The sequence below is a fragment of the Ictalurus furcatus genome, chromosome 9 (genome assembly GCF_023375685.1).
Source record: "Ictalurus furcatus strain D&B chromosome 9, Billie_1.0, whole genome shotgun sequence".
NCBI lineage: Eukaryota > Metazoa > Chordata > Actinopteri > Siluriformes > Ictaluridae > Ictalurus > Ictalurus furcatus.
Genome location: NC_071263.1, coordinates 21,491,492 through 21,517,828, shown reverse-complemented (window position 1 = coordinate 21,517,828; position 26,337 = coordinate 21,491,492). Strand labels below are relative to the sequence as shown.

General features: G+C 38.0%; 1 protein-coding gene across 1 annotated transcript in view; it reads right to left on the bottom strand.

Annotated features, from left to right (window-relative positions):
* The window catches only part of LOC128613023 (latent-transforming growth factor beta-binding protein 2), a 122,379-nt gene that overhangs the window by 17,757 nt on the left and 78,285 nt on the right, over positions 1 to 26,337 (bottom strand). The window contains exons 10-24 of the mRNA XM_053633555.1: positions 25,304 to 25,426; positions 24,049 to 24,213; positions 21,365 to 21,676; positions 20,739 to 20,758; positions 20,619 to 20,646; positions 20,023 to 20,118; positions 16,224 to 16,349; positions 14,800 to 14,928; positions 14,473 to 14,592; positions 10,175 to 10,294; positions 5,145 to 5,267; positions 4,934 to 5,056; positions 4,624 to 4,749; positions 3,465 to 3,590; positions 344 to 469 (exon numbers count right to left, since the gene is read on the bottom strand). Coding sequence (XP_053489530.1) covers positions 344 to 469; positions 3,465 to 3,590; positions 4,624 to 4,749; positions 4,934 to 5,056; positions 5,145 to 5,267; positions 10,175 to 10,294; positions 14,473 to 14,592; positions 14,800 to 14,928; positions 16,224 to 16,349; positions 20,023 to 20,118; positions 20,619 to 20,646; positions 20,739 to 20,758; positions 21,365 to 21,676; positions 24,049 to 24,213; positions 25,304 to 25,426 — 1,863 coding nt within the window. The remainder of the gene's footprint in view (positions 1 to 343; positions 470 to 3,464; positions 3,591 to 4,623; positions 4,750 to 4,933; positions 5,057 to 5,144; positions 5,268 to 10,174; positions 10,295 to 14,472; positions 14,593 to 14,799; positions 14,929 to 16,223; positions 16,350 to 20,022; positions 20,119 to 20,618; positions 20,647 to 20,738; positions 20,759 to 21,364; positions 21,677 to 24,048; positions 24,214 to 25,303; positions 25,427 to 26,337) is intronic.

Here is a 26,337-nt window from a genome sequence, read left to right as displayed (position 1 = left end):
TGAAAATGTGGCTCATTGTATGTTATATTAATTTGGTAATCTTCTGTAATTATTTTCCCTCATTTTTTTTATAAATGCCGCATAATTTTCATGAATTCTGGAGCTGATTCTATAACAGCAGAGCTCTCGTGAATAAACTGGAAATGTGCAGTGGTGTGAGGTTAAAATATCACTGAAACAGTATGCCTGACAAAGTTTTGGGCTCAATTATGCAATTAAGACGTGTCTTAAAAGCTTATTTTAAGTCCAGGGAAATCGGCTTTGACTATATGTTTAGGAATTAAACATTCTACTCTAAAAGATCTCTGGTGGTTTTTAATATGAACACACATACACACACTACCTTCACATGTGCGCTGGTCTGAGGAGACCTTGTAGCCGGATTCACAGGCCATGCAGGAATACGAACCCTCAGAGTTTGTACAAGCAGCCAGGGGGCAAATGTTAGGAGACTGGCATTCATCAATATCTGAAACATAAAGCCAACAAAACTATTAGAGAGGAGGAGAGAAAAAAAAAGTCCTCAAATTGGTGATAAACTCAAAAATGAAACTTTGGTGGTCCTCATTCTCTGCTTTCTGCTGGATTCACTTCAAGGATTCAAGGATTTATTTAGATACCATCAATACCTCTTCGCTTTCCAATCAAAACACAAGCTGTTTCCAAGCCATTCACTTTCAGACGCAGGCCTGCTGATGTGCCGATAACCCAACAGAACAGACTGCATACCACAGCGAATTAGCTCAAGTCTTTTAGTCTGCACATAGAGCTCCAGCATTATTAAACTGCACTGACAGAGCAGCTGATGAGGAGGAGGCGAGAGATAAGGTATGTAGGGCGGAGAGCTCAATCCAAAATGGCAAGCTATTACAGGCACTTTATAATGGCTCTATCAACAAACGCTTGGAAGACTGGTGCTATATTAGAGCTGGAAATTCTTTTCCCTGGCACTGATCATACGATTCAGTCACTCACATACTCACATACACACACACACACACACGTCTATTCTTCTGAGGACCTTCCACTGATATAATTATTAATGCAGTTAATTAATGCTATGCCTAAAACTATACCTAACCCTAACCGTAACCTCGGTAACCAAAAGACAACCTTTTAGAGCTGCAGTATTCATGTGAACCAACCAAATAACTTGACGTCAAAAAACTGTCCGATTTTCTGAACCTTGTCAGGGCATTTGGTCCCCATAAACAATAAAAATATGCCCTGTCTGTCTGTATTCTATCCGTCTTTCTTCCTCTACTTGCAACACTGTGTCTTGTCTATGAACACAGGTTGTGCATTGGTTTGAAGAGCCAGATGTGTTAATCTACAGACATGACAAATGGATTTATTGATATAAATGTGCAAGCTGCTCAACCATGCTGAATGGTATGATTAATCAAACTATGATGGATATCTGCAGCCAATCTGCCTAACCATCTAATGGTTTATAGTAAGAAAATAAGCATGCAGTATCTGGCCTGGCAAATCAGTCCATGTTCATAGAGTTGCATAATGTAGCTTAAATAATTATATTTGTAACATAACACACACAATTTATAATCATTATAAAATGACCATTATATGATGAAGATTATTCGTTGTGTGCAACTGTGTAAACAGAGATTGAATTTAATGGAATATTGTTCTAAATCTTTCGGCAAAAGGCAAGCAAAGCCAAAAGTGTTTACGGAAAAAAACAAAACGCTTTCAGCTGAAAGGCACATTTCAGTACACATCTGGATAGATGCTATTCTGCAATTTAATATGTAGTCAAAGACTAATTCTACAGAATAATTCAAAGATATTCTGAAGTTAGTGTGTATGTATGTTATCTGGTATATTAAATACAGTACACTTAGGGGGAAAAAAAGGGTACTACCTTTACCTTTCCATGTTTTTGGGCCTTTCAAATGTACCTTTTGTATATTTAGTGTATATCTTTTACCTGGAAAGGTGCATGTAGTGTACCCTTAAAGATTTCCCCTAAAATCTAATTACAGTTTTTTTAAAAATATACTTTAAATTATTTTTAAGGCTTCACTATATCCATGTTTCCAAATGAAAGATACACATTGAGGGTACAAAAGAAGTACCTTTGAGGGTACCACCCCAGCAGCAGGGAAAAGTACAGTTTTAATACTATTTTTTTCCTGAGACTGTATTTTTCTGAGAGCGATTTTCAGGATCATATTGTTTTTAGTTCAGCTGTAATCTCATTTGAGCTGGATATATGGTTTCTCAGTCAGAATTCGCCATCGTTTTCATTTTCTATTAACTTTTTTGGTACATAAATCCCCTGGACCCTGCCAAACAGAACAGCCTCCAAAAACTGAACAGTGATGTGATTCCTGAATATAGCACAGCTCTGACAAATGCTGTATTGTCCACACTTAGGTCCAGCAATAAAGCATGATAAAAAAAGCTTCAGTGAGTTCATGTGTTAAACTCACATTTAGCTGTCATAAATCTGCCTTTTGGTGGTTTATTTGGGTGTCGGCATATTCTTGGTGGAGTACAGACTACCCATGCTTTTATTATATATAAAGATAGTATAGTACAGTAATGTATGATTTGTCAAGAACATATTGATGCTTATTGATGCTGCACAGTTCTGGGTTTACTTCTTGGTTGGTTTCCCAGCAGCCTGTGCAGCAGGGGGTAAATGTTTATGTGTATGTTATGCAGAAAGAACAATTGCCTCTAAGCTGTGCTTCTTCACTGGAGTGGTCATCATAATATACCAGTTTAGCTGAAATACTGTATACCACAAGGCAATGATAGGATTTTGAGTGGACAGGTGTTTGGTGAGAAGCCATTGGGATAAAACCTCCTCCAGATGTACTTATTTGGTTATGATAAAATGCTTAAATGTGAGTGTAACTCCAAACACAGTCTTTTTTTTTTTTTTTAATCCTTTTCCCTCTTTTTCCTTTTTCACATGTGCATATTCCCTGAGAACATGCAGTTGGAGATGTATGCTCATTGCTAAAGGTTATTAATAAGAAAGCTGAGAACACAAGAGTATGCATAATAATTCATCAAGGCAACCTTAATTAAAAACAACTTTGAAAGCTTGTCAAAAATGCCCATCATATTTGACAGTCTTTCAATGTAATACTCAATTTAATTAAACTGAATAGACAACATAATCATCAAAACTACAGCAGCAACAATGCAAACAATGTTCAGAAAGCTGTACGGTACGAGCAAGACAATATAAATATTATATAAAATACAGCAGAATGGAGTACACACAGTATAAAATCGAAAACATGAAAGTAATTTAGGTGAACACAAATGTTAGATGTAGAATCCTATATTCTCTATAAAATCCTTTTTTCTCTATAAAACAGGATTCCAGCTTGAAACCCTATACGATTTTTTGAATACTGCATACATATCATGCAATATTCAATAATGAATACTGCATATCGTGCACAGTAAAATATATCACACACCTTCACACAGCTCTCCATCTGATGAGACAGTGAAACCAGTGGGGCATGTTATGCAGGAGTACGAACCCTCCGAGTTCAAACAGATGCCATTCGGGCACGTAGACAAGGAGCGACACTCATCTATATCTGTGAGAAATAATAATATAGTTGGCAATTGTTATTTTTAATCCAAAAAGTAAAGGTGCTTAACATATAAAAGATTAAAACAACAAACAACAAAAGGAATGAATTCCTACAAAACACAGATATAAGTAAGAGATAATCCATGGCTAGGTGTGCATTACGCGATTTTAATGCACAACCTGGAGGCAAAGAACCACAGAGGAGCATTAAAATCGTGTAACGCATGTGTGTGTGAATTACCTGAATCTGTGCCACATCTCTACTAATAATGAAGCTGAGTTTAACTACTCTATGCAACCGTAACTATATGTTACTATGGTTACGGTTGTTTGTAGGCAGCACATTAATTTAGAACAGTGTTTAAACTGACTGGAACTACCTGTGCATTACAGGATTTTAACGCACACCTGGCAGCCAATCAGAATTGAGTATTTAGACAAAGCATGGTATAAAATATATCTTGTCATCACATTACTTCACATCACAATATGGCCATGCAGAGAACCTTAAAGGAGCAAGTGCTCAAAGTAAAAAAGAGCCATATGGAACACAATTTTTAATTACCAACTATAGCATAACCTGCTGAATGACAGCAATATAGCATAACACACCACAACATATTATATTATTAGACTGGTATATATCAGATTATATAATAAACATGTGATATCTTTAATAATGGAAGATAATATTATACACAACACAATACATGCTCATTTTAAGCTAGAAAAGGCCTAACACAACCTAGCTATTCTTGCTACAAAAGGCTGATAACATACTACAAAACAGTGACATGAAACTCGTTTTATTGCTAGACATATACAACGTATGCATCCAAACTAACAAACAGGTGAAAATTCAATTAGACTGCTTAGAATAGATTAGACAGCTGCTCTGCTGTCAGTGAAGTGAAGTGAAGTGTAACACTATAAATACAATGTGATAAAATGCAATGCAATCGAGAATCACCAGCTCCACTTTGCTCATCCGAGTACATATGTAGGTTTAAATGTTAAGTGACTAGAGCGTGACTCACCAGCACACCTCTGTCTGTCATCAGAGAGAGTGTATCCAACCTCACACTGGGTACAGGTGAAGGAGCCCAGAGTGTTAACACACACACCTCGCATGCACAGGCTGGGCTCGGCACATTCATCAACATCTGTGAGGCACACATTGCTTTTCATTCACCATATTGTAATGTTAGATCTGGTACTTACAAGTATTCTGACTTAAAGCCAATGGTCACTAATTCAGAATGAACCTGTTGCCTGCAACAATCAATATCTCTTGGTTCAGCCAGTTTGAGTAAAAAACAGACTATTAATGCAGTGTAAGGTACATACCCACACAAGCCTTGCCATTATGGCTGCTTTGGTAACCCGTGTTACAGCTGCACCTGTGTGAGCCCGGAAGATTAACACATGTGCCGTGAGGGCAGACATCTGGGAGCAGACACTCGTCCACATCTGGAACAGAGACAGTATGGTTGATGAACCTGAACACTAACCGTGTGTAAGTATGCATGCCAATATGTGTTTGATATATTGTATGTACCTTGGCAGCTTTTATTGCCAGGAGTTGTTTGGTATCCATGGTTGCATGTACAAGAGAAGGAGCCCTCTGTGTTCACACACTGACCATTAGTACATACAGCTGCCATCTGACACTCATTAATGTCTGAGAAAATAAGCACAAAAATTAATTAGTTAGAGACAAAATATACATGTTTATAGAGGAAATGGAAAATGGTGCAAAGGTAATATATACATATACATATATATGTATGTGTGTGTGTGTGTATATATATATATATATATATATATATATATATATATATATAATAAAACATTTAGAAATAAGATTCTAATAAACTCTTTTATCACTTATGTCACAGGAAGAAATGCTTTCTGTAAAAGAAACAACTCACATCAGTTCACATCAGTTTTATAATAATGCATTCATTCTATTATATTATTGCTTCTATAGTAATTACTGCTTCTATAGTAATACAGAGAGACTTGTGTGGTGAACACTCCACATAAACAGATTTTATAAAAGTCTAATTGTTGATATAGTGAAGTTTTCTATGAGGAGACATTTATTTAACATTTTGGAAGGATCAGCTGTAACTAAGTTTTCAGACACAGGTAAGTCTTCATGACAAATTACACTTCTGGTTTTCTCGACAAGCTGCCTTTTTGAGCACAAAAAAAAAAAAACAGAGGCTGGTGAGGTAATGAATGTTTTTAGCTGTTTTAGAATGTTTTTAAATGGAAAAAAGTATGTTGTTTCGATCCATTTTCGGTACCGCTCTTCCTACACAGGGTTGCAGGGAGCCTGGAGCCTATCCCAGGGTACTCGGGGCACAAGGCAGGGGACACCCTGGATGGATGGATGGGTGCCAACCCATCACAGTGCACAATCGCACTCTACAGACAGTTTAGAGATGCCAAGCAGCCTACAACAGGGGCACACCCTGTTGTGTTTTATTCCTTACATGTTTACTGCTGGTCAAGTCCACCTCCTGTGTATTGTATTTGTTTATTTGTCCAACATCCCTCATCCCTCATCTTTCCAGACAGCTGATGGTTTCAAGCAGGATGGGAGAGAGAGCAGACACAGAGGACCTCTGAGGTGAAAAGACACAAGCAGGGCTTTGTGTTCACTGCCACTGCATCTGCCAGATTTCTGTCAGCGTCCCCTGCAGCTTTGTTTCTGCAATCTCCAGGTATTTCTCTGAATCTTCACCGATAAGGGTTTGAAAGAAAGCTGTGCTGTTTTCCCTATCACACCAGCAAATAGTCTTATCCACTATCCCGCCAACTGGCCACTAACTTCTGCGCTACAGGCAATTGACCGAGGAAATGGCTGGAGAAAGGGACATTATTTACATACTCTCTGTATGCAGTTTTTAATTTTTAATTTTTTTTTATTAAAAAAACCCTTATTTTGGTACCATGGAGGGCCAATCAGGCCCAGGAGCTGAGGTGAACCCTGTACAACCTGCTTCTAACTCAACCCTGAATTTTCCCTCTAATAAGCCATTTACCAAATACACCAGTGACTGTTTGAACCCACATCCTTCATCCTTCAAGGAAAAACCCTGATTGCAAACATAATACGAGCTTGGAAATACGAGCTTGTTTTAGAAAAAGGCATCACTGAACTTCATTTTAATAAAAAAAAAAAAAATGTGCATGGCTACAAAACTTTAAATAACCAAAGGAAACTAATTCGACAAAAAGTCGAATAAGAGTGATATAATTATAGGCCATAGTTTATACTGTGGCATCTATGAGCTGTTGTCATGGCAACCAATAAAAAAAAATTACTTTGTGTTACAACAGACCATGCTTGTATGTAGTGAGAGACCATATGGAAGTTAGGTAAGGAATTAGGGTGTCTTCATATCACAGGACCACAGTAATCAAATTTAATGAAGTGATGCATCCTGTGAAATATCCGCTGCCAAATGTTTGCTGAATGTGCATGATGAAGGTTCATAGAGATTGATGTATGTATTTATTTTGGAAAAAGCACTGAATCTTTGCCCTGCTCCTGAAGTCCAGTGCAGTTCTCTATGTAGTGATGAGATCATACAGTGTGTGTTAAGGACTCTGGGAGAACAGGTCTGCTACAGTTATCAGTAAGAACTGATGTTAGGGCCTCACTCTTAAGTAACCCAAAAGTCTCCATACATAGAGGAAATGAAGACTTTTTAGCAAAATATCTTCCAACATTGTTCATACTTAGTTTATATATTATATTTTTTTCAGATAGCCTTTAAGAAAGCCTTTGACAAAAGAAGAACATGCTGAAATCATTCTCATGGCTTCTAACACAGGCTTCTAACACAATGGTAGCTCAGTGGTTAAGAAGGTTGTGAGTTCAAACCCCAGCACTGCCAAGCTGCCACCGTAGGGACCTTGAGCAAGGCCCTTAACCCTCAACTGCTCAGATGTATGAATGAGATAAATGTAAGCTGCTCTGGATAAGGGTGTCATCCAAATACCATAAACGTAAATGTAATGGATCGGGAAGCTGTCGCAAGGTAACGATGGACTTTAACAGGAAACATGGCAAGCACATCACACACGACACTGTTGCCAAACTTATTAATAAATTCAAAACACTGGAAATGTTGCAGACCAACCGAGGAATGGATGTCCACGAACATGGTGATTGGCAAACATAGTCCCCTATGTATGGAAACTTTTGGGACACCCTGTAGACTGTAGCATCAATGAGATCTCTCAGATGTGTTCTGTTTACTTAGAACCCAATGAGTAACAGGTTAATTAACAATGCTCCATCTCTTTTTTTAAACAGTGGAACTGATTATTCAGTTTTTTTTTTTCCCCAGGAGTGGTCGACCAAAAAAGATCACTCCAAGAGCAAGATCTGTAATAGTCTGCAAATTCACAAAGGAACCCAAGGTAACTTCCAAGCAACTAAAGGCCTCTCATGCTCATGTTCATGAGTCCACCATCGGGAGAACACTGAACAACAATGATGTGCATGGCAGGGTTGCAAGGAGAAAACCACTGCTCTCCAAAATGAACACTGCTGCCTGTCTGCAGTTTGCTAAAGATCACTGGACAACCTAGAAGACTATTGGAAAAATGTTTTGTGGACGGATGAGACCAAAATAGAACTTTTTGGTTTAAATGAGAAGCATTATGTTAGTAGAAAAGACAACACTGCATTCTAGCATAAGATCCTATCTGTGACACATGGTGGTGATAGTATCATGATTTGGATCTGTTTTGCTGCATCTGGGCCAGGATGACTTGCCATCATTGATGGAACAATGAATTCTGAATTACATCAGCGAAGTCTAAAGGAAAATATCAGGACATCTGTTCATGAACTGAAACTCAGGAGAAAGTGGGTCATGCAGCAAGACAACGACCCTAAGCACATAAGTCTTCTATCAAAAATGGTTAAAGAAGAATAAAGTTAATGTTTTGGAATTGCCAAATCAAAGTCCTGACCTTAATGCAATAGCAATGCTGTGGAAAGACCTGAAGCAGTTCATGTGAGGAAAACCACCATCATCCCAGAGTTGAAGCTGTTCTATACTGAGGAATGGGCTAAAATTCCTCCAAGCCGATGTGCAGGACTGATAAACAGTTACCAGAATTGTTTATTTGCAGTTATTGCTGCACAAGGAGTCATACCAGATACTGAAAGCAAAGGTTCACAAACTTTTGCCACTCATAGATATGTAATATTGAATAATTTTCCTCAATAAATAAATAACCAAGTATAATATTTTTGTCTCATTTGTTTAATTGGGTTCTCTTCATCTACTTTTAGGACATCTGATGATGTTTTAGGCCAAATTTATGTAGAAATATAGAAAATTCTATTTCTATTAAAAGCACCACTGTATATTTAACCTGAAAAAGTGAATGTAGTAAACCTTTACAACTCATTTAGGGTACATAATTAAATCTTAACCCAAGGATTGTACTTCTAAAGGTACACTGTAGTCACTTTGCCAAGTTAAAGTAAAAGGTGTAGGCCAAACTGCACCAGTGCAGTAATAATAAATGGTATGGTTTAGTACCTTGTTTCTGAAACCACACTCACGTACACTTGCTTTGACTACTATCATTAAAATCCTTGTTATTTCCTCATATTTGTAGTATTACTAATATTCTCTCCAGTGTCCAATCTTTCATTGAAATGCCATAAAAATACTATGTCATTTTTAAAGCTATATCATGAGCTACGCCAAACAGAGATAATGTGCAGGGAGTAATCTGCTGTCTGATGACCTCTTGCCGCAGTGGTCTAGCTCTGTCCTCCCATCCTCAAACTTCTGAAAATGAGCCTTTCCCCACTGGGATTTGCTGCAGCATCCAGAACTGTCCAAAAATAATATTCTGTTTGTTTAAGGCTATGGCCAAGACAGAAATATTTTGACTCTCCCAAACTGAAGTATTGTAAACAATCTTTTACAGCAGCAATAGATCCATAATAATAAGACAAAGTGTTTAAAGAGTGTGGGTGGAACTCTCTGGGTTGAACTTAGTGGCAAGAGAGTGGATAGAGATTAGATAAAAATATGTGAGGCACTGGGGGAAAAAAAGAGGGATGAAAGCTGAGCAAAAGAGCTGGACGTGCCTCTGTCAGAAGACGCCCAACATTCAAACGCTATAAAAACACCCACATAATGAGGTTTAACTGCCACAAGTTGCTATATGCTTTCTTTAATTTAACATCCATTATATCTAACAAGTTGATATAAGGTCGTGTGTAGAAATGGCACAGATTTCAAAGGGTTACTGAGTTTAATTACGTTTAATTAAATAGTCAGTGTTGATTCCTCAACTGTTTTGAGATAAAATAATTTAGCATTGAAGTTAGCACATGAAATCAATCACTTCATGGCAATTCTGAAATAAATAGACTGTCAACACTTTAAAGGGGGCAGACACTGTCGCCATGCCCCTTAAGTCATGCGGAACACTGCCAAAACCAAGTCTACGCTTCCAGCCCATGCCAGATTGAGGGAATAATATTATTATTACACAATCATAAAATGAAATACGGAAAACCCAGATGGAGCCTCTTACCCAGACATCTCCCAGCGTCAGGCCTGAATCCAGGGCCACATGCTTGGCACTTGAATGAGCCGTGTGTGTTCACACATTTACCACTGGGGCAGACACCGGGGCTCCTGCACTCATCCACATCTGTAGTGCAGAGGGAGAAGGGCGGGGGGGGGTGTTTAATTTCAACAAACGCATTCACACAACTTGATTAGATTAGGTGAGCTAATCAGCTGTTATAGAGAATGATAACAAAGAAACAAACAGAAACCATCAAACATAAATACATAATACAAAGATACACATGCATCATAAAAAAAAATTCAACCACAAATATCACTTACTCACACACATAATACAAACACACTAAAAATGTAAACTACTTATAATCCACCAAATACCTTATTTTTCCTTTGGCTTAGGCTTGAGAGAAAATACAATCATTGTTTTGTTGTTAGATTACTGGGGAATCCCAGGCAGCAAATACAATTCAGACTTGTATCATATTGCTCAATTTAAAGGTCTGGCAAGATGAACATTATTCCTTAAATAGTAGATCACAATTTACATACAAATTTCAATAACATTTTAACATCCCATAATTTCAACTAGGGCTGCCACGATCCCCTGGTTCAAATAAATAATTCACAAGAGGTTTTGATTAAAGGTGACAAACCATGGATGGGGCAAAAACGAGACAAGACAAAGTGTCAGTTATTTGGGAGCATGTCACTTTAAATCTGAAGGAAATTTTCAATGTGCATAGAGCCTTTAACAATAGGAATCACTGAAATCCAGATGTAGATTGAGATGCATAATGAACAAGCCAGAGGGAACAGTGGCAAGGAAAACCTCCCTGAGACAACATGAGAAAAAAAAAAACATTGATAGGAACCAGCCTGAAAAAGGCACTCGTCCTCTTCTGAGTGTCACTGGATAGTGGGATAATAAATAATTACAGTATAGAAGTGAAGAAAAGTAAAGAAAAACAGTACTAGGTGTGTTCAGTATGAGCATGTAGTGAATAAGTGTCCTGGGATCAGCACAGCACAGTGCTTATGATCACAGCAGCAGTTCTTAAATCTACGTATAGTATACAGGTGAGATTATTCATTGAAGCAAGCGTGAACCTTAAGCATAAACTGTTTTCGGGACGTGAATATCTTTATCGTGTCTCAAAACATGTTGGTTGGTAGATTGGATACTCTAAATTACCTATGGGTAGGAATGTGTGTGATCTGGCATCCCATCCAGGGTGTATTCGCATCTCGGTTCCAGGCTCTGGATCCACTGTGACCCTGATCAGGATTAAGTGCTTACTGAATATAAATGAAGGTTTGCTTGATGCACTGGATGCTACAAGGTAAGTCAACATCTGGATAAATGTACTGTCCAAACTAATTAATGGAATGTCTTTTGACTACAATTATTTGGCTTTTAGATATTGGCTATGGATCCCTACACTTGGCTGTACATCTTCCCCATGCAGGCTGCACTTATCTTTTAAATCATAACTTAAAAAAAATCTCCTCTAATGAACCAATATACACATTCCAGGCAAGTGTGACTACAGGATAAAACTCAATGCAATGAGTTGTTGAGACAGAATTAGACCACGGGCATACAATCCTATCTTACAAGTCTTATAACTGTACCATAATTTGTTCTATAGTGTATGTACTTCTACAAAAAGCAGACATAGTTAATAATGTTGTGGTTTATCACTCGAAAACTAGATACCAAACTATTTACTCCCTTGTACAGAGCTGCTGTGGTGACATGGTGGTTAAGGCGTGGCAAGGAATTAATATATTGAAGCCAAGAGATAATATTTTGAAGCCAAAAACAAAGCATCATGTGGCCACAAATTATTATGTTGTGTCCATGAGATACCAAAGTCATGGCCACAAAAAGTTTAACTTGAGCCCACAGTTTAATATGTTATGGAATGTCATTCTTAATACATGGCCCCAAGTTAATAATTTTTGGGGGAAATGTATTCACTTTGAGAATTTGTTTAAGTTGATGCAGGCTAATGGTATCCAGAATGTTGGTATGTGTCACTCTAAAACTAAAGTTTAATATTATCATCTCCATGCTTAGGATCCTGTGGCCACAATGTTTTAATTTAATCAAGTTGTCTGTGGCTGACTCATTTTAAAATGCAATCTTTGCCACGGGTCAAGTACTATGTGGCCTCTATATATTAATTTGTGGCCAAGCCTTATTAAAAAATGGTAAATGGTCTGCACTTATATAGCGTCTTTTAACCTTAGCGGTTCTACAAAGTGCTTTACACTGTTTCTCATTTGCCCATTCACACATACATGTGAGGCGCTAGCCTGTCATCGGGAGCATGGGGGTTCAGAGTCTTGCCCAAGGACACTTTGGCATGTGGAGGCATGTGGGCCATGAATTGAACCACTAACCCTATGATTAGTGGACAACCCGCCCTACGACCAGCCACAGACATCCTTGTCACCTCACGGGGTCTGAACCTTTGTGTGTACCAGAGAAATGCCTGTATCAAGTACAGCATGTGCCTTCTCTGCACTTCATCCACTGGTGAGAAGACAATGCAGAGTAAAAATTTTGACTCAGTTCCATTGCAGTCATTCCAAGCCAGTGCTGCTTGAGTTCTAAATCCTAGATTTAGCGATTTTACTATAGGACTAACCCCCAGCAAAGAGAGCTTCATTCCTTCCTAACAGTTTACTTGGGTCACATTCCAACACAAATCCAGCACAAGCAGCAGGATCAACAGGACAACCAAGTTATACAAAATTAGCTACTTGCATTTTTTGGGAACAAGCCCATTGCCATGAAAGAGAATTCCCCTGGTGTGGTAGAAATCCATTGCATGCTGGTTCTCAATATTTGCTGTGCTTTGCCAAATCTTTCCTTTGCAGCATGCCTACCCCCATTCCTTAAGAGTGCAATTTCTGTAGTGGAGAACATCATATCCAAACGCCAAGAACATTTAAGCCCTGAACAAATTAATATGTTCACTTGCCCTCATAAGATCCATGAACTGCTTTGAACTTTGCAAATCCAAAATAGCAATAATGTTATCAAAGTGTCAAAGAAGCATTTTGTGTTACCTTTATTAAATTATAGTTCCCTGAAATCTGAAAAGCAAACTTGCTCAATTAAAAATATAAACATGTTACACCTCTTACTGATGACATACTTTTGAATAGTTTGCTATGCTTGCAGCTAATACGCTACAATGGTAGTAGGTTTTTCAATAAAGCCTTTATAAATATTGGAAAATCATGTCTGTAGATAGACGGGTCGAACCAGAGTTTGGGTTACTGTCTGTGTGAAGTTTTGCAGGTTCTCTGGTTTCCCCTCACCTCCCAAAAACATGCTAGTAGGTGGACTGGTGACTCTAAAGGCACACATACAGTATGCTTAACTATACTTAAAGTACACTTTCACCACACGTACATGAGCATGCGCAGCAGCTACGTGAGCTGCATTGTTCACATACTCAATTGCATATATTATGTACATCTGGTGGATTAAAAGTGGAGTCCACTAGATGGCACGTCAGAGCCAAAACACCTTTGTCCATCTGGTTTCCAAGTCGAAGTGTAATGTTTAGCAATGTCATGCACAGCAATGTTAAACACACTGGTAAGCTCCATTTCTCTTTAAAACTTTCTGCTGTTGTCCTGACTGTTGTCATGAGTTGTATCCCAAATCAAAAAACCCTCACAGTACAATCAAAAATATTCTCTAATCTAGAAAATCCACAATTCAAGCACAATTATGATCTTGATAATAGATAAGCATGTGATTTGAGACACGGCGTCATTGTGTTTATTCAGTTGGAGACCCAGTGTCACATGGTGGTATACTGCCTCCACTATTTATGATGATTTTGCACCATACAGACAAGGTTTTCCCCCCTTAACTGTATTACCATACAGACATGTTAATTTCTGAGGATGTGCACAAGTGATGCATCAAATGATGGCAGGATACACGCAGTGGCCATCTTGCATACACGTACACATAGTTAACAGCAAGTATAAAGCAGCTTTAAACTGCCCCTAGGTTTGAAAGGATGTGTGAATATGTGTGCATAGTGCCCTGTGAAGGTTCATGAGAATTTTGCAAGTGCTTAAAAGACTATGCCCATTTACAATCTAAAACCTACATAGGTTCTCCCTGTATCGTTTTCATTTTACAGCAAAGTGAAATATTTAAGAGGCCAATCGTGACAGCCCCAGTTTCAATCGGATATTAGCAACATTAACAAATTAACTAACTAAAAAAGCACAAATATTAGTGAATTATAATGATCATCATTATACCTTCACACTCTCCTCTCTGGTTCTTGGTGAAGCCACTTCTGCATTCACACCTAAAGGATCCCTCAGTGTTGATGCATTGGCCATTGGGACATTTGTTAGGCATGGCACACTCATTTATGTCTGTGTAATGAGAAAAAGAGAGGAACAGAGAGAAAAACTTAACCCCTTAAACTCCCAACACCCAGTGGCGGGTTCAGACTTACTTTCCCACGTCACATTAGTTTCACTATAGTTACAGAATAATCTATACTAGTTAATGATAAACTGAAATGCTTTTGCATTTCATATTTCCAAGAACTTCACTACCTAGAAACACAGCTGGCTCACCTTGACACAGTTTTCTGTTTTGTGTCATGAGCAGGCTGTAGCCCGGGAAACACTGGCAGGTGTAGGAACCAAAAGTGTTCACACAGTGGCCCTTTCCTCTGCATGGGTCATTCAAACATTCATTCACATCTGAATAAGACAAACATTACATTAGATACAAGATCATATCATATGTTATATATCATTATATCATGTCATATATCATCATATATGCGGCACCTCATGCTGAGATGGGTAGAGATTGTATTTCTACAGTAGCACTATGTAAACAATGGCCTCACTGTCCACCATACTGAACCGCATATGTATGACACAGCTCAAGTAAACGTGAAAGTTAAGCTCTCTCTGAGGCTGATCTGGAAAGATCATCCAAATTGAGGCTTAAATTGGACACTAAGATGTGTATGGAGTTACATTTGACAGCAGTCTGGCTGTGATCCAGTTGTCTCCTACTCCACTGTTTGATATCACATGACACCTCAACCAAAATCATATTATTTCCTTTTGCTCAGGAGTTCTGAGACGTTTGCTAGTGGTGCATTATGGCATGAAAATTCTGGTCATAGAGGAAAGGCTACATCAGGAAAGCACCCTTAATTTCCATTCTAAAGGCTTTTCATATTACGAGGCAACACATTGACAATTTTTTTTCTTGTGGAGCAGCTATGGGAATTATAGTAATAAAGCTGCGGATTATTTAATCCAGCTTTTGAACTTCCGTAAGAAATTGTAGTAGCTGAAAGTTTTACCGTAATTCATACTGTATACCCTTTTATTGTTTATTTGTTTGTTTGTTTTTTCTTTTTGTTTTGCTTCACAATATCGAAATGGGCATGACAGTCAAGCCTTCTCATAATACGCGTCAAGCAAATTAGCACAATTTACTCATCCAAAATATTAGAATTGTTGCTTTAAGGAGTCACATCTAATTTAGTCTCCCAAACAGACAGCTACAAAATTGCAAATGTGTCTGATACATTTTGTCAATAAATGTAGCCAAGAAGCACCTATTTTTACAGAAACAGCAATGTGACTGACCTGGCAGGTGACTAATCATTGACCGTTTTGTGTCATTTCCTGCTTCCAACTGTTTATTAACTTATAAAAATGAGATTTCATGAACTCTTTTCAGTCTAGTCACTATAACTTGTTCCAGTACACTGAATTGCATATAGAAAGACATGTGGAGAGCCAATGAGATTACAGTCTTAAATATTGTGAAGTGTGTGGCCAGAAAAGTATACAAAGATACCAGGCACTTTGTATCCTATTGGTGGAGCATCTGAGGCTGAGAGTATGTCTAATATATAACTACACCTAGTGTAACATTGAGAAACACTCCATGGTAAGGACTCATATGAAATGATTTTTCATCTAATAGGAATGGAATCCAACTCTCATCTGTTGGTCATTAACGGTCTTACCAATGCAGGTGGTCTGCAGAGCATTGAGGGTGTAGCCTGGGTCACAATGACAGGTGTAGCCAGTCTGCACTGACACACACTGGCCTGGACCACAGATTGTCGGAGTCAGCGAACACTTGTCGATGTCTGTAAGAAGAGATTGAACAGGACAATGAATAACTGGCTTGGCTACATGTTTAAATACAAGAAATGAAATATCTGCGAAATGTCAAATGCAGATATTTCACTGAATGTTCCAAACCCCGATTCCAAAAAAGTTGGGACACCGTGTGAAATGGAAATAAAAACAGAATGCAATGATTTGCAAATCTCATAAACCCATATGTTATTCACAATAGAACACAGAAAACATATCAAATGTTTAAACTGAGTAAATGTACAATTTTAAGAAAAAAATAAAGTAATTTTGAATTTGATGGCTGCAACACATCTCAAAAAAGTTGGGACGGGGCAACAAAAGGCTGGAAAAGTAAGTGTTACTAAAAAGAAACAGCTGGAGGTTAATTGACAAAAGGTCAGTCACATGATTAGATGTAAAAAGAGTATCTTAGTAAAGATGGGCAGAGGTTCGCCAATCTGCGAAAAACTGCGCCTACAATTTGTGGAACAATTTCAGGGTAATATTCATCAACGTAAAAATTGGGAAAACTATTAATGTCTCATCATCTACAGTACATAATATCATCAAATGATTCTGAGAATCTGGAGAAGTCTCTGTGCGCAAGGGACAAGGGCGAAAATCAGAACACCACAGAGACACCTGCAGAACTCATTGTCTGTGAACACAGTTCACCGTGCCATACACAAATACTGGATGAAGCTCTATCATGCAATGAAGAAGCCATATGTGAACATGGTCCAGAAACGCCACCATCTTCTCTGGGCCAAAGCTCATTTAAAATGAACTGAGGCAAAGTGGAAAACTGTTCTGTGGTCAGACTAATCAAAATTTGCAACTCTTTTTAGAAACCATGGACGGCGCATCCTCTAAACTAAAGAGGACTAAAGAGGAGGGGGACCATCCGGTTTTTATCAGCACTCAGTTCAAAAGCCTGCATCTCTGATGGTATGGGGGTGCATTAGTGTCTATGGAATGGACAGCTTGCACATCTAGAAAAGGCACCATCAATGCTGAAAGGTATATACAGGTTTTAGAGCAACATATGCTTCCATCCAGACTCGATCCCATCTTTACTTCTGAGAGACTCTGCCTCTCTGAGATACTCTTTTTACACCCAATCATGTTACTGACCTGTTGCCAATTAACCTAATTAGTTGCAAAATGTTCCTCCAGCTGTTTCTTTTTAGTAACACTTACTTTTCCAGCCTTTTGTCTCCCACGTCTCAACTTTTTAAGTTGTGTTGCGGCCATCAAATTCAAAATTACCTTATTTTTTCCTTAAAATTTGACATTTCCCCAGCTTAAACATTTGCTATGTTTTCTATGTTCTATTGTGAATAACATATGGGTTTATGAGATTTGCAAATCATTGCATTCTGTTTTTATTTACATTTTATACCGTGTCCCAACTTTTTTGGAATTGGGGTTGTACATCCAACTCACAAACACAGATTGCTCACACCACTTTGTGTTCAACGAATATGAATACACTTGTTATTTTGGATCTCAGTAAATCCTGTCACGAGTCATACCATTTGAGGAGCTCAAAATTGGAGAAATAAAAATCTACCACTGAAAGTGAAAAGACACTGGCATTTCTGTTGTAGTTAGAAATGTCACACCTTATACTAGCAGTCTCTAACTCAGCAGACACATACACAGCTCTGGAAAATGTTGCTCAGTATGGACACAGAAGCAGGTTTTACAGTGCAGGCTTAGGTACAGGATCACGTTTTTACGGTGGTGTAGCACTCTAAAAGGTGGCCATCTGCTTCTATAAAAGTGAGGGCTGTTCCTTTACTCATTTAGCATATAATTCGTGCCAGGCCAGAGGGCTTCTCCCAGTGGTCTGACAGGACCCATCTGCAGTGATAAGACTTTAATGCAAGGCTTTTGACTTTTGACTTCCCTTTTTCTACCATTCTTTTTCTAAACACAGACTTGGAAGAGCATTTTCTCAAAGTTCAGCAATTCAGCATCCAATCTGATATTGATTGCCCAATCTGGAGTTTATTCTTTACTCTAATTGTGTTATACTGATTCCAAACAGCACATTTGCTTTGACTGTTTGCCTCATCACCCACTGAGCAGGGTTCAATAGATGGAGCTTGGCTAGCTTAAATGGGGAAAACAACCTACACAATGCTTACTTTGTTCTTAGGAAACTGGACCTGTGGAACAAACTCAAACCAAGCCACTACCGCAAGCAAACTTACTGAGCTGATGAGTTGGCTGCAGATTATTTATGGCTAGCTTAAGTTCTTGAAAGTCAAGAAATACCTTTTAATATTAACAAAATTTAAGGGAGAGTGAAAACACCAAACACATTTTTTTAACATTTAAAAAGCTCTAGAAGATCAACCAGGTTTAAGAGGAGCTGGTCTGAATTCTTGCTAACAAATGAGTAACAATGACATGAAAAAATGTGTCATTTGATCTGCAGAGATCACAGGCTGTGATCTGGCCTCCATCACCAACATTTACACAAGAAGAAAAAAGCATATAATATTGTCACTGCTTCACCTCTATATACTGGACTATAAAAGCAAAAACTGTTAGACATAGAGACATAGAGTTTCCTCACTTGAATTTCCTTAATAAAACTCCATAAACACCAGCAGGGATACTGCTGACATACTGAACTGTATCATCACAGCTAAGTGCAACCATTCTATTAAGTCTGTGTGATACAATATCGGTCTAATTCTAGACACGACACAATGTTTACTATAATCTATATATTTACAAATTTAGATTCACATAGTTGTCTTTATATATTCATCTAATTGATCCTTTTTCCTGCTTCTTTAATCTACTGCATATTTTTGGTATTTATGGCGCTGATCAAATGCTGTTTAAGTGAACTCTTACTTGGAAAATAAAGTTCTTTCTGCTTTAAAGAGTTCTAACACAATGCTTGCATCTGTATCTGTTTAATGCCCTAAATACTGTATTCGTATTTAAACCCAACGTAAGCATTCCTTAAGCCTGAATCATTCATTTATTCATTCATTAACACTGCAACTATGTTGAAGAAACAATGGAAACCACTGAAAAAAACCTATACAGTAGGTAGAAATGCCAGTACTGCCATGTCATGGTCTGTGAATTCTGGCCCTGAAAGTTCCTGAACCTCAGCTACATCAATCAAGTTGGTATAATTAATGAATAATTGGTATCAACTAGATATAAGAGCAGGACTGCTTTTTAAATTCTGCTCACATCATTTTGTCTGTACTACTTGTGACATTTTCTAATGAATTTAGTGGGCTCTATTACTCAAAATATCAAAACATAAACAAACTAGTAGCCTAATTTAAATGCATTTTGTAGCATAGCACATTCATTGCCTTTCTTTGTCCTGGATGCTACATAACTAACTGCTTTCACCCACATGAACGTAAAAACCTCCCGCTGGTACTTTGGAACTTTTTGTTGCATCCTGTAGGATCCAAGTCCCGATCGATGCATCCTGATTCCCTGTGAATCTTTCTGGCAAGCATTCCTATTTGTGTCCATTTAGTACACAATATCTGTTCACCCTATTGATTTATATTCTGTGGATCCAATGCGTCCACTGCTCCGAAGAAATAGATGGAATTGACCAATGCAAGTGAGTGTTAGTTGTGATGGTTTGATAGGATGATGAAATTCCACGGTGTGTCTGTAGCCACTGACCTGTGACCTGCGTGGCGACGTTAATCGGTGCTGTGTCACGATTCTCTGAGTCTGGCATCAGATACGTAGGAGAGTTAGAGGTGACCTCCACTACATCTACAGCAAGAAACAGCCAAAACCAACACACAAACAATTACGGAAATCAATTATACAGTACATTACACATGATTTACAATGTACAGGCCATCACTATATTAATCTCAAGTGGACGCTCATGTAATTCGTCTACAGAAGCAACACTGACATTAAAAACAAAATGTCTTTCCATCAACTAAAACCAACAAGAAAACATTATGAAATCTTTGAGAGGGCCAAAGAGCTTTGCATGATGTACATTAGATTTCTGCATATTTACACTGGCAGCAGGATCCAATTATTGGTTGCCTTGGTTTTATAAGAACAATTTATAGAAAAATAAAGTCGGACTTCAGCTCCCCAAGAGCTGACTAAACTTTGTTTTACATGGCGCTAAGATTGCTGAGTTACGCAGAAGAAAAGTGTGGACATTAGGTTAAAGCAATGTTTCCTGTTCATGTGTAGTTTAATTATCCAGAATCCTTTCCACAATGAAGAAACTGTAAGAAGGAAAATAATACCTGGGTATGAAGGAGGTGTATTAATTGGCTGTTGAGATAAAACAGAGTAATTCTGTTAATAATAATAACTATGAGTCATTTTTGTATATTGTACAGTTATTTCTGTAAATAAGTTCTTACCTCATTCACTGTTTCACCATCTAGAGGAGAGGAAGAAGAGGTGAGGAAGTATGAAGATTAATCAACAACAATGCCTCTTTTATTATTAGCACAGTGAGCTCAGCAGGTATATTGCTCCATCAGGAACGCATTTTACAATATTGATTTCCAATAAAAATGAGTTTATCTAGCATTTAGATTGCATCAATTCCCTTCAGCTTTCCACGGAAGGGAGGAGTTGAAAACGTGCAAATACAGGAGTGGACTGAGGAAATGGCCACTAATAAAGACACAATTTGTAAATGTTTATAGTGGCCTGAGTAATGCCAGTGAATTATCTCATTAACTGTAAATGAGAAGGAAGTTTCAGAGAAATCGCTCAGATGTTTAACTTCCCTAGAGTAAGACTATTCCCAAAACCAAAAGGAAATGATGTTGGATGCATGAGACATACTCAAACACAGATTTATGTTCAGTTTTGATATGGCGATATTGAAGAGCTAATTTTGAAAGCAGGCTTACTGCATCCACAAAATCTTTCTCTCTCTCTTCTCAAGTTAACCATACACCAACATCTAGAATATTAATAAATGTGTACCTCATAGGAAGGTGATACAGTCCACTGTACATATAGTCTTTATACTCACCTTCAGGTAGGGAGACTGGAGGAGGGTGAAGAGGTATGTAACCAGTCCTGGGTGGCTGAGACCTAGCAGGTGTCTGAGGGTAAGATGGCACTGAGGGCTTGTGATACGGGCTCTCGGGGTATACGGGTGGTAGTGGTTCGTGATAAGGTGTCTGTGGCAGGGTCCGAGGAGGCTCAGGGTATGTGGGGTTCTGAGAAAAGAAAGTGTCGACTTCTGTGAGCTCCTCTTCCTCCAGCTCACGGAGTGTGATCTGGACGTCTGAGCGAGAGTAGGTGTAGCCATGGCCTGCTGGACAGATCTCCTTAAAGTGATCTGTGAAAATGAATTATACATGTAAGATTTGTGCCTTGTCACACCATTATGCAATATTCTTAAATACAATACACAACCTAGATAATAGCCATCAATTATGTAACATATAAATATTAAAAATATATATATATATATAAAAAAATGTACTGCCTGTGACATTTTCTAATGAATTTAGTGGGCCCTATTTTGCAAAATATCAAAACATAAACAAACTAGTAGCCTAATTTAAATGCATTTTGTAGCATAGCACATTCATTGCCTTTCTTTGTCCTGGATGCTACATAACTGACTGCTTATGTAATATTTAAAAAATAAAATAAAATTTAAATACCAAAAAAGATCATTAGAAAGGTTTTTATGGATAACAGAACTAATAGATAAAATAATTTCCTTACAAAGGTTGGATTAAACAACTAACATGACTGGATAACCTTTAGTTACCTTATCCATTCATGATTAGTTTATGGCTATTAATAAACAATTTAAAGTGATTGGTGTTTACATAATGGTGCTTCATGTTACCAATTGTGACTAGCACCACAGACGCTAAACAGATAAGATCTGTTTTGAGCAGAGAAACTAAACACACTTCTCTGTCTTTAAACATTCTAATTTGTCATCACTTCACTAATCAGACCAGAGATGGTAAATGAAAAATTAAAAAAGGCTGCGAAAACTCTTTCCTTTTCCCAAGAGGGCATACTCACACTAGGCCCGGTTGCCTTGCCCTGTCCCAAGCACGACTGTCCCCCTCTGGCCTCTCCCCCATTGGCCTGCATTCACACTGCACTTATAATTCCAGGCCTAAGCACGATTACATCATAGGAAGAAAAGCACTCTAGCACAGCACAATGGAGTCCAATATGTAACGTTACTTATTTTGTGGCTTCTTTGGAGTCGTTTGGGGCGTGGTGACACACGGCCCTCTCCCATGCCTAATAGATTTATCACTTTTGCAGCAAACCAATTTTCACTTAATCATGCCGCACGTATCAGAAGATTTTTATTGAGTCAGCTGACGTTGAGGAAGGAATTTGTAGCTTTACTCGCCGACTGCAATTATCGTTCATCAATAATGTGAGAACCATACCTGTTATAAATCCAAATATTCTTGAATTGATTGAAAATTTCCATGCTCGACCACGGTTAGCAATCACACTAGATGTGTATCATGCCTAAGTCCAACTGACTCCCGTGCACAGTACGGAACGATCACACTAGTCAAACGAACTTTGGGATTCAAACAGGTCGCCTAGTGTGAGTACACCCTTACAAAAATGCATGTGATTGGATAAGCTGCCACAGATGATCTGCTACAGAAACCAAGCTGGTTCACATTTAGAAAACTAAAGTCAATAAACTACAGGGAGTTTTTTTGTATATCCTGATTCGATTCTGCTACAGTATGTTTCCAGTATTTGGATCCCCTGACATACATTACTGGGCCCGAATTTGGACTATGGTGTGCAAGTTGATGACCCCTACTCTAGACTAACATTGATGTGACGTTGTTCTGTAACTTGATGCTGGTTTGACTTATAACACTAAGTCCATCTGAACAACTATCATCAATTAAAGTAAACGGAAAAGAATATTTGCGTGACTGCAGCCTAAGCCAGACACATCATGCATTATGTTCAGTCACATCGTACATGTTATATGAACTGTGAAGAGAAATTTTAGAAATCGCATTTGGCTCATGAAGGTAAGACACAGGCACACACAGTATGAATTAGAAAAATATGATTTCAGATAAAAGACAGCCGCTGGTACCACATACACAGTGGTACACTGTAGATTTCATGCAGGTTTAATCCTTTCATCAAGTCAAAATTCTCTCCTCCCCTCCAATAGCGCTTTTAAAGCAGTCAAACTAGCTAAAAATATGCATTTTTATTATTATTCATTCCTCCGTGTTATTTTGATTCACACTGCCTCTATGGAACAGATGGAACGTGAAGAAGGGAGGTCTAACAAAACGGACTGAGTGTAAATCTATGAGATAGCACAGACTTTCCTTTATATTAATACTATCCATAGTTCATTCTCCTGCACTCCCAAGATAACATATCTGTTATGCAGTCCATAAATCACTTCATTAGCACACACACGACGCACATAGTTCTTCCTTTGACTTTGAAGATAGAATCAGAAGCAGGAAACAGGGATGATTATTTAGGATGTTTAACATCAGATGTTTCACACTAGAGAATAGATTCCCTTTCTGTGCGAAACTCAGTGAGAATGGTATTAATGGTGTTTATGTTACAGCACTGTATTTACTACGAGCTGAAGACATTTGCATATTTTTTGTTTAGTCTACAAAAAAATTGTCATGGTAAACATTTCTGGAAGTCATGAAAGTGACGTACCTGTGTCAGGTAATGGGCACCTCTCACAGGCCGAGCCCCAGGCCTTTCCCACACGGCTGCAACAGCAGATTTGCTTGGTGATTTTCTGGGCCAGTGGATGGCTACATGAACCCGGTGAAATGGAGCGATAGCATGAAGCTTGCTCCACAGAAACTGCTTTATCAGCTGTAAACATCACAAGCACATTAACATAGATTTGGATTGTATTCTGCCTCAGTTGTAAGCATGTAGGTTAATACATGTAAATGTAAATGTAACATGGGAGAAACATAGTACACAATACACAACTGACAAGTAATGCATAAGACCCTGTTTACACATGGCCATGCCATGCATCTTGTATCTGGATTGTGTTCTCATAAGATTTTAACCACATTCATTTTTATTTGTAACCAAACACACCTTTTGATTGGCCAGACTGACTGCAATGCTTGTGAATATGCAAATCAGCTTTATAAATTCACCAACACCAACTTCCAGTGCTGTTCTTCATTTTTAATTGCATTATTTTTTATGTCGTTGTTAAACTAGCTATTTTTAAAGAGCAGTGAAATTAGTATTCATGAAGCATGTGCTTCACCTAAACTGCATCTCAGACCTCCTGAAGTGGTTTGAGTGATTAGACTTAAATCTGTTACAAATGCTTTGTTTGTGTTTTTACACTCCAATTTTTATGACCAAGGGTGAATGGGATCTATGAGTAAATGCAACATCTTTCAGAATCTAATGTCACCATGCAGAAGGTCTGATTGAAAGCTTATTTTCTAAACCTTCTCTCCAATTTTTAAAGAACACTAAGTATATGATGTGATGCGATATGGGTAATCACACTGGTTGTTTTTTGGAAGATCTGGACTGGAGGTTGTGAGTTGAAATCCCAGCCATGTCAAGTAACTACTGTTGAGCCTTTGAGAAAGGCCCTTAAATCTCAACTGCTTGATTTGGATCCTCTCTTAATCGTGAATTGCTTTGGATAAAATCATCTGCTAAATAAATAAAAGGAGATGTAAAACAAGGAAATGTCTATAAAAAAAAAAAAAAAGATGGAGAATTTAGTGTTCTGGGTCTTCCTTTGACAACAGGATATCCATAATTTTTCCAAAATGTTTTATTGATATTCCTCATTTTTCCAGCTCTGGGAATGAATGCCTTTAAAATTTCATACTTTTCCAGACCTGCTCATAAGCTGTTATTTAGTGTGTTGTGTTGTATACTGAGTGTGTATAGTTGTGTATGTGTGTTTGGTGTAACTCACAGACACACTGACTGCGTGCAGCATCCAGCATGTATCCAGGCTTACATGTGCACCTGTAGCTGCCCTTAGTGTTCAGACACTCAGCATGTTTACACACCCCAGGAAACAGACACTCGTTGATATCTGACAGTATATGAACAGAACATAAGAATGAAACAGCTCAGGATTGGAATATTTTCCACTATTATATCTGATACCTGATATTATAACAACCAGAAGAATAAAATTAAACACATCCCTCACCATTTAATTTTTTTTCCCCCCACGCCATCACATTGACAATTTGGTTTAGGAAATCTGAATGATGAACGATACATGAGAATGTTTCTGAGAAGCGTATTTGAGAACGATTTCTTTGTTATCATTACGCCTTGATAGGTGTCCAAGCTCTACACTGGCAAGACAGTTTTGATCAAAGCCATGAGAGCGCACTGGAGTAGAGTAAGGAATATGATACAGATGAGGAGGTGGTATGAGCTCTCTCTCACACGCACACGCTCACATTTATTTGTGAACAACATGCAATAGGTGACCATAACCTGGCGCTCATATATAAACACACTGCCTTGAACTGATGTTTATTCAGTTCCAATAAAAACACAAAAAAATCTATGAAACTGAAGTAAAGGATGAAAACTTTATTTGTTCTTTATTCTGTGTACACATGGATGAATGTAGTCTTACACCTCTGCCTGTTCACAGATTTTTATTTGTACTGAACTGAACAAACGTCCTTTAGCCTGATAATATATACTGTTTAATCATGTAAGCTTTAATTATCTGATTGGTCTGAAGTTAAGTAGTCTGAATAAGTAGTTCTGGCTATAATTCAAATCACAGGTTTATATTAATGCACTCATTCTAATACATTATAATTTCTATAAGTGATTGTTAGGACCGTTGTATGTCTTTGTAAGGAGATATTGTTTATTTAATATTGAAGGAAGGAGTCTCCAGTGTCTGCGATTTGGAACGGTCAACACATTTTCCGCCACAGGAGAGTCTTCAGGATGGAGCACTTTGTGGTTTCTCTG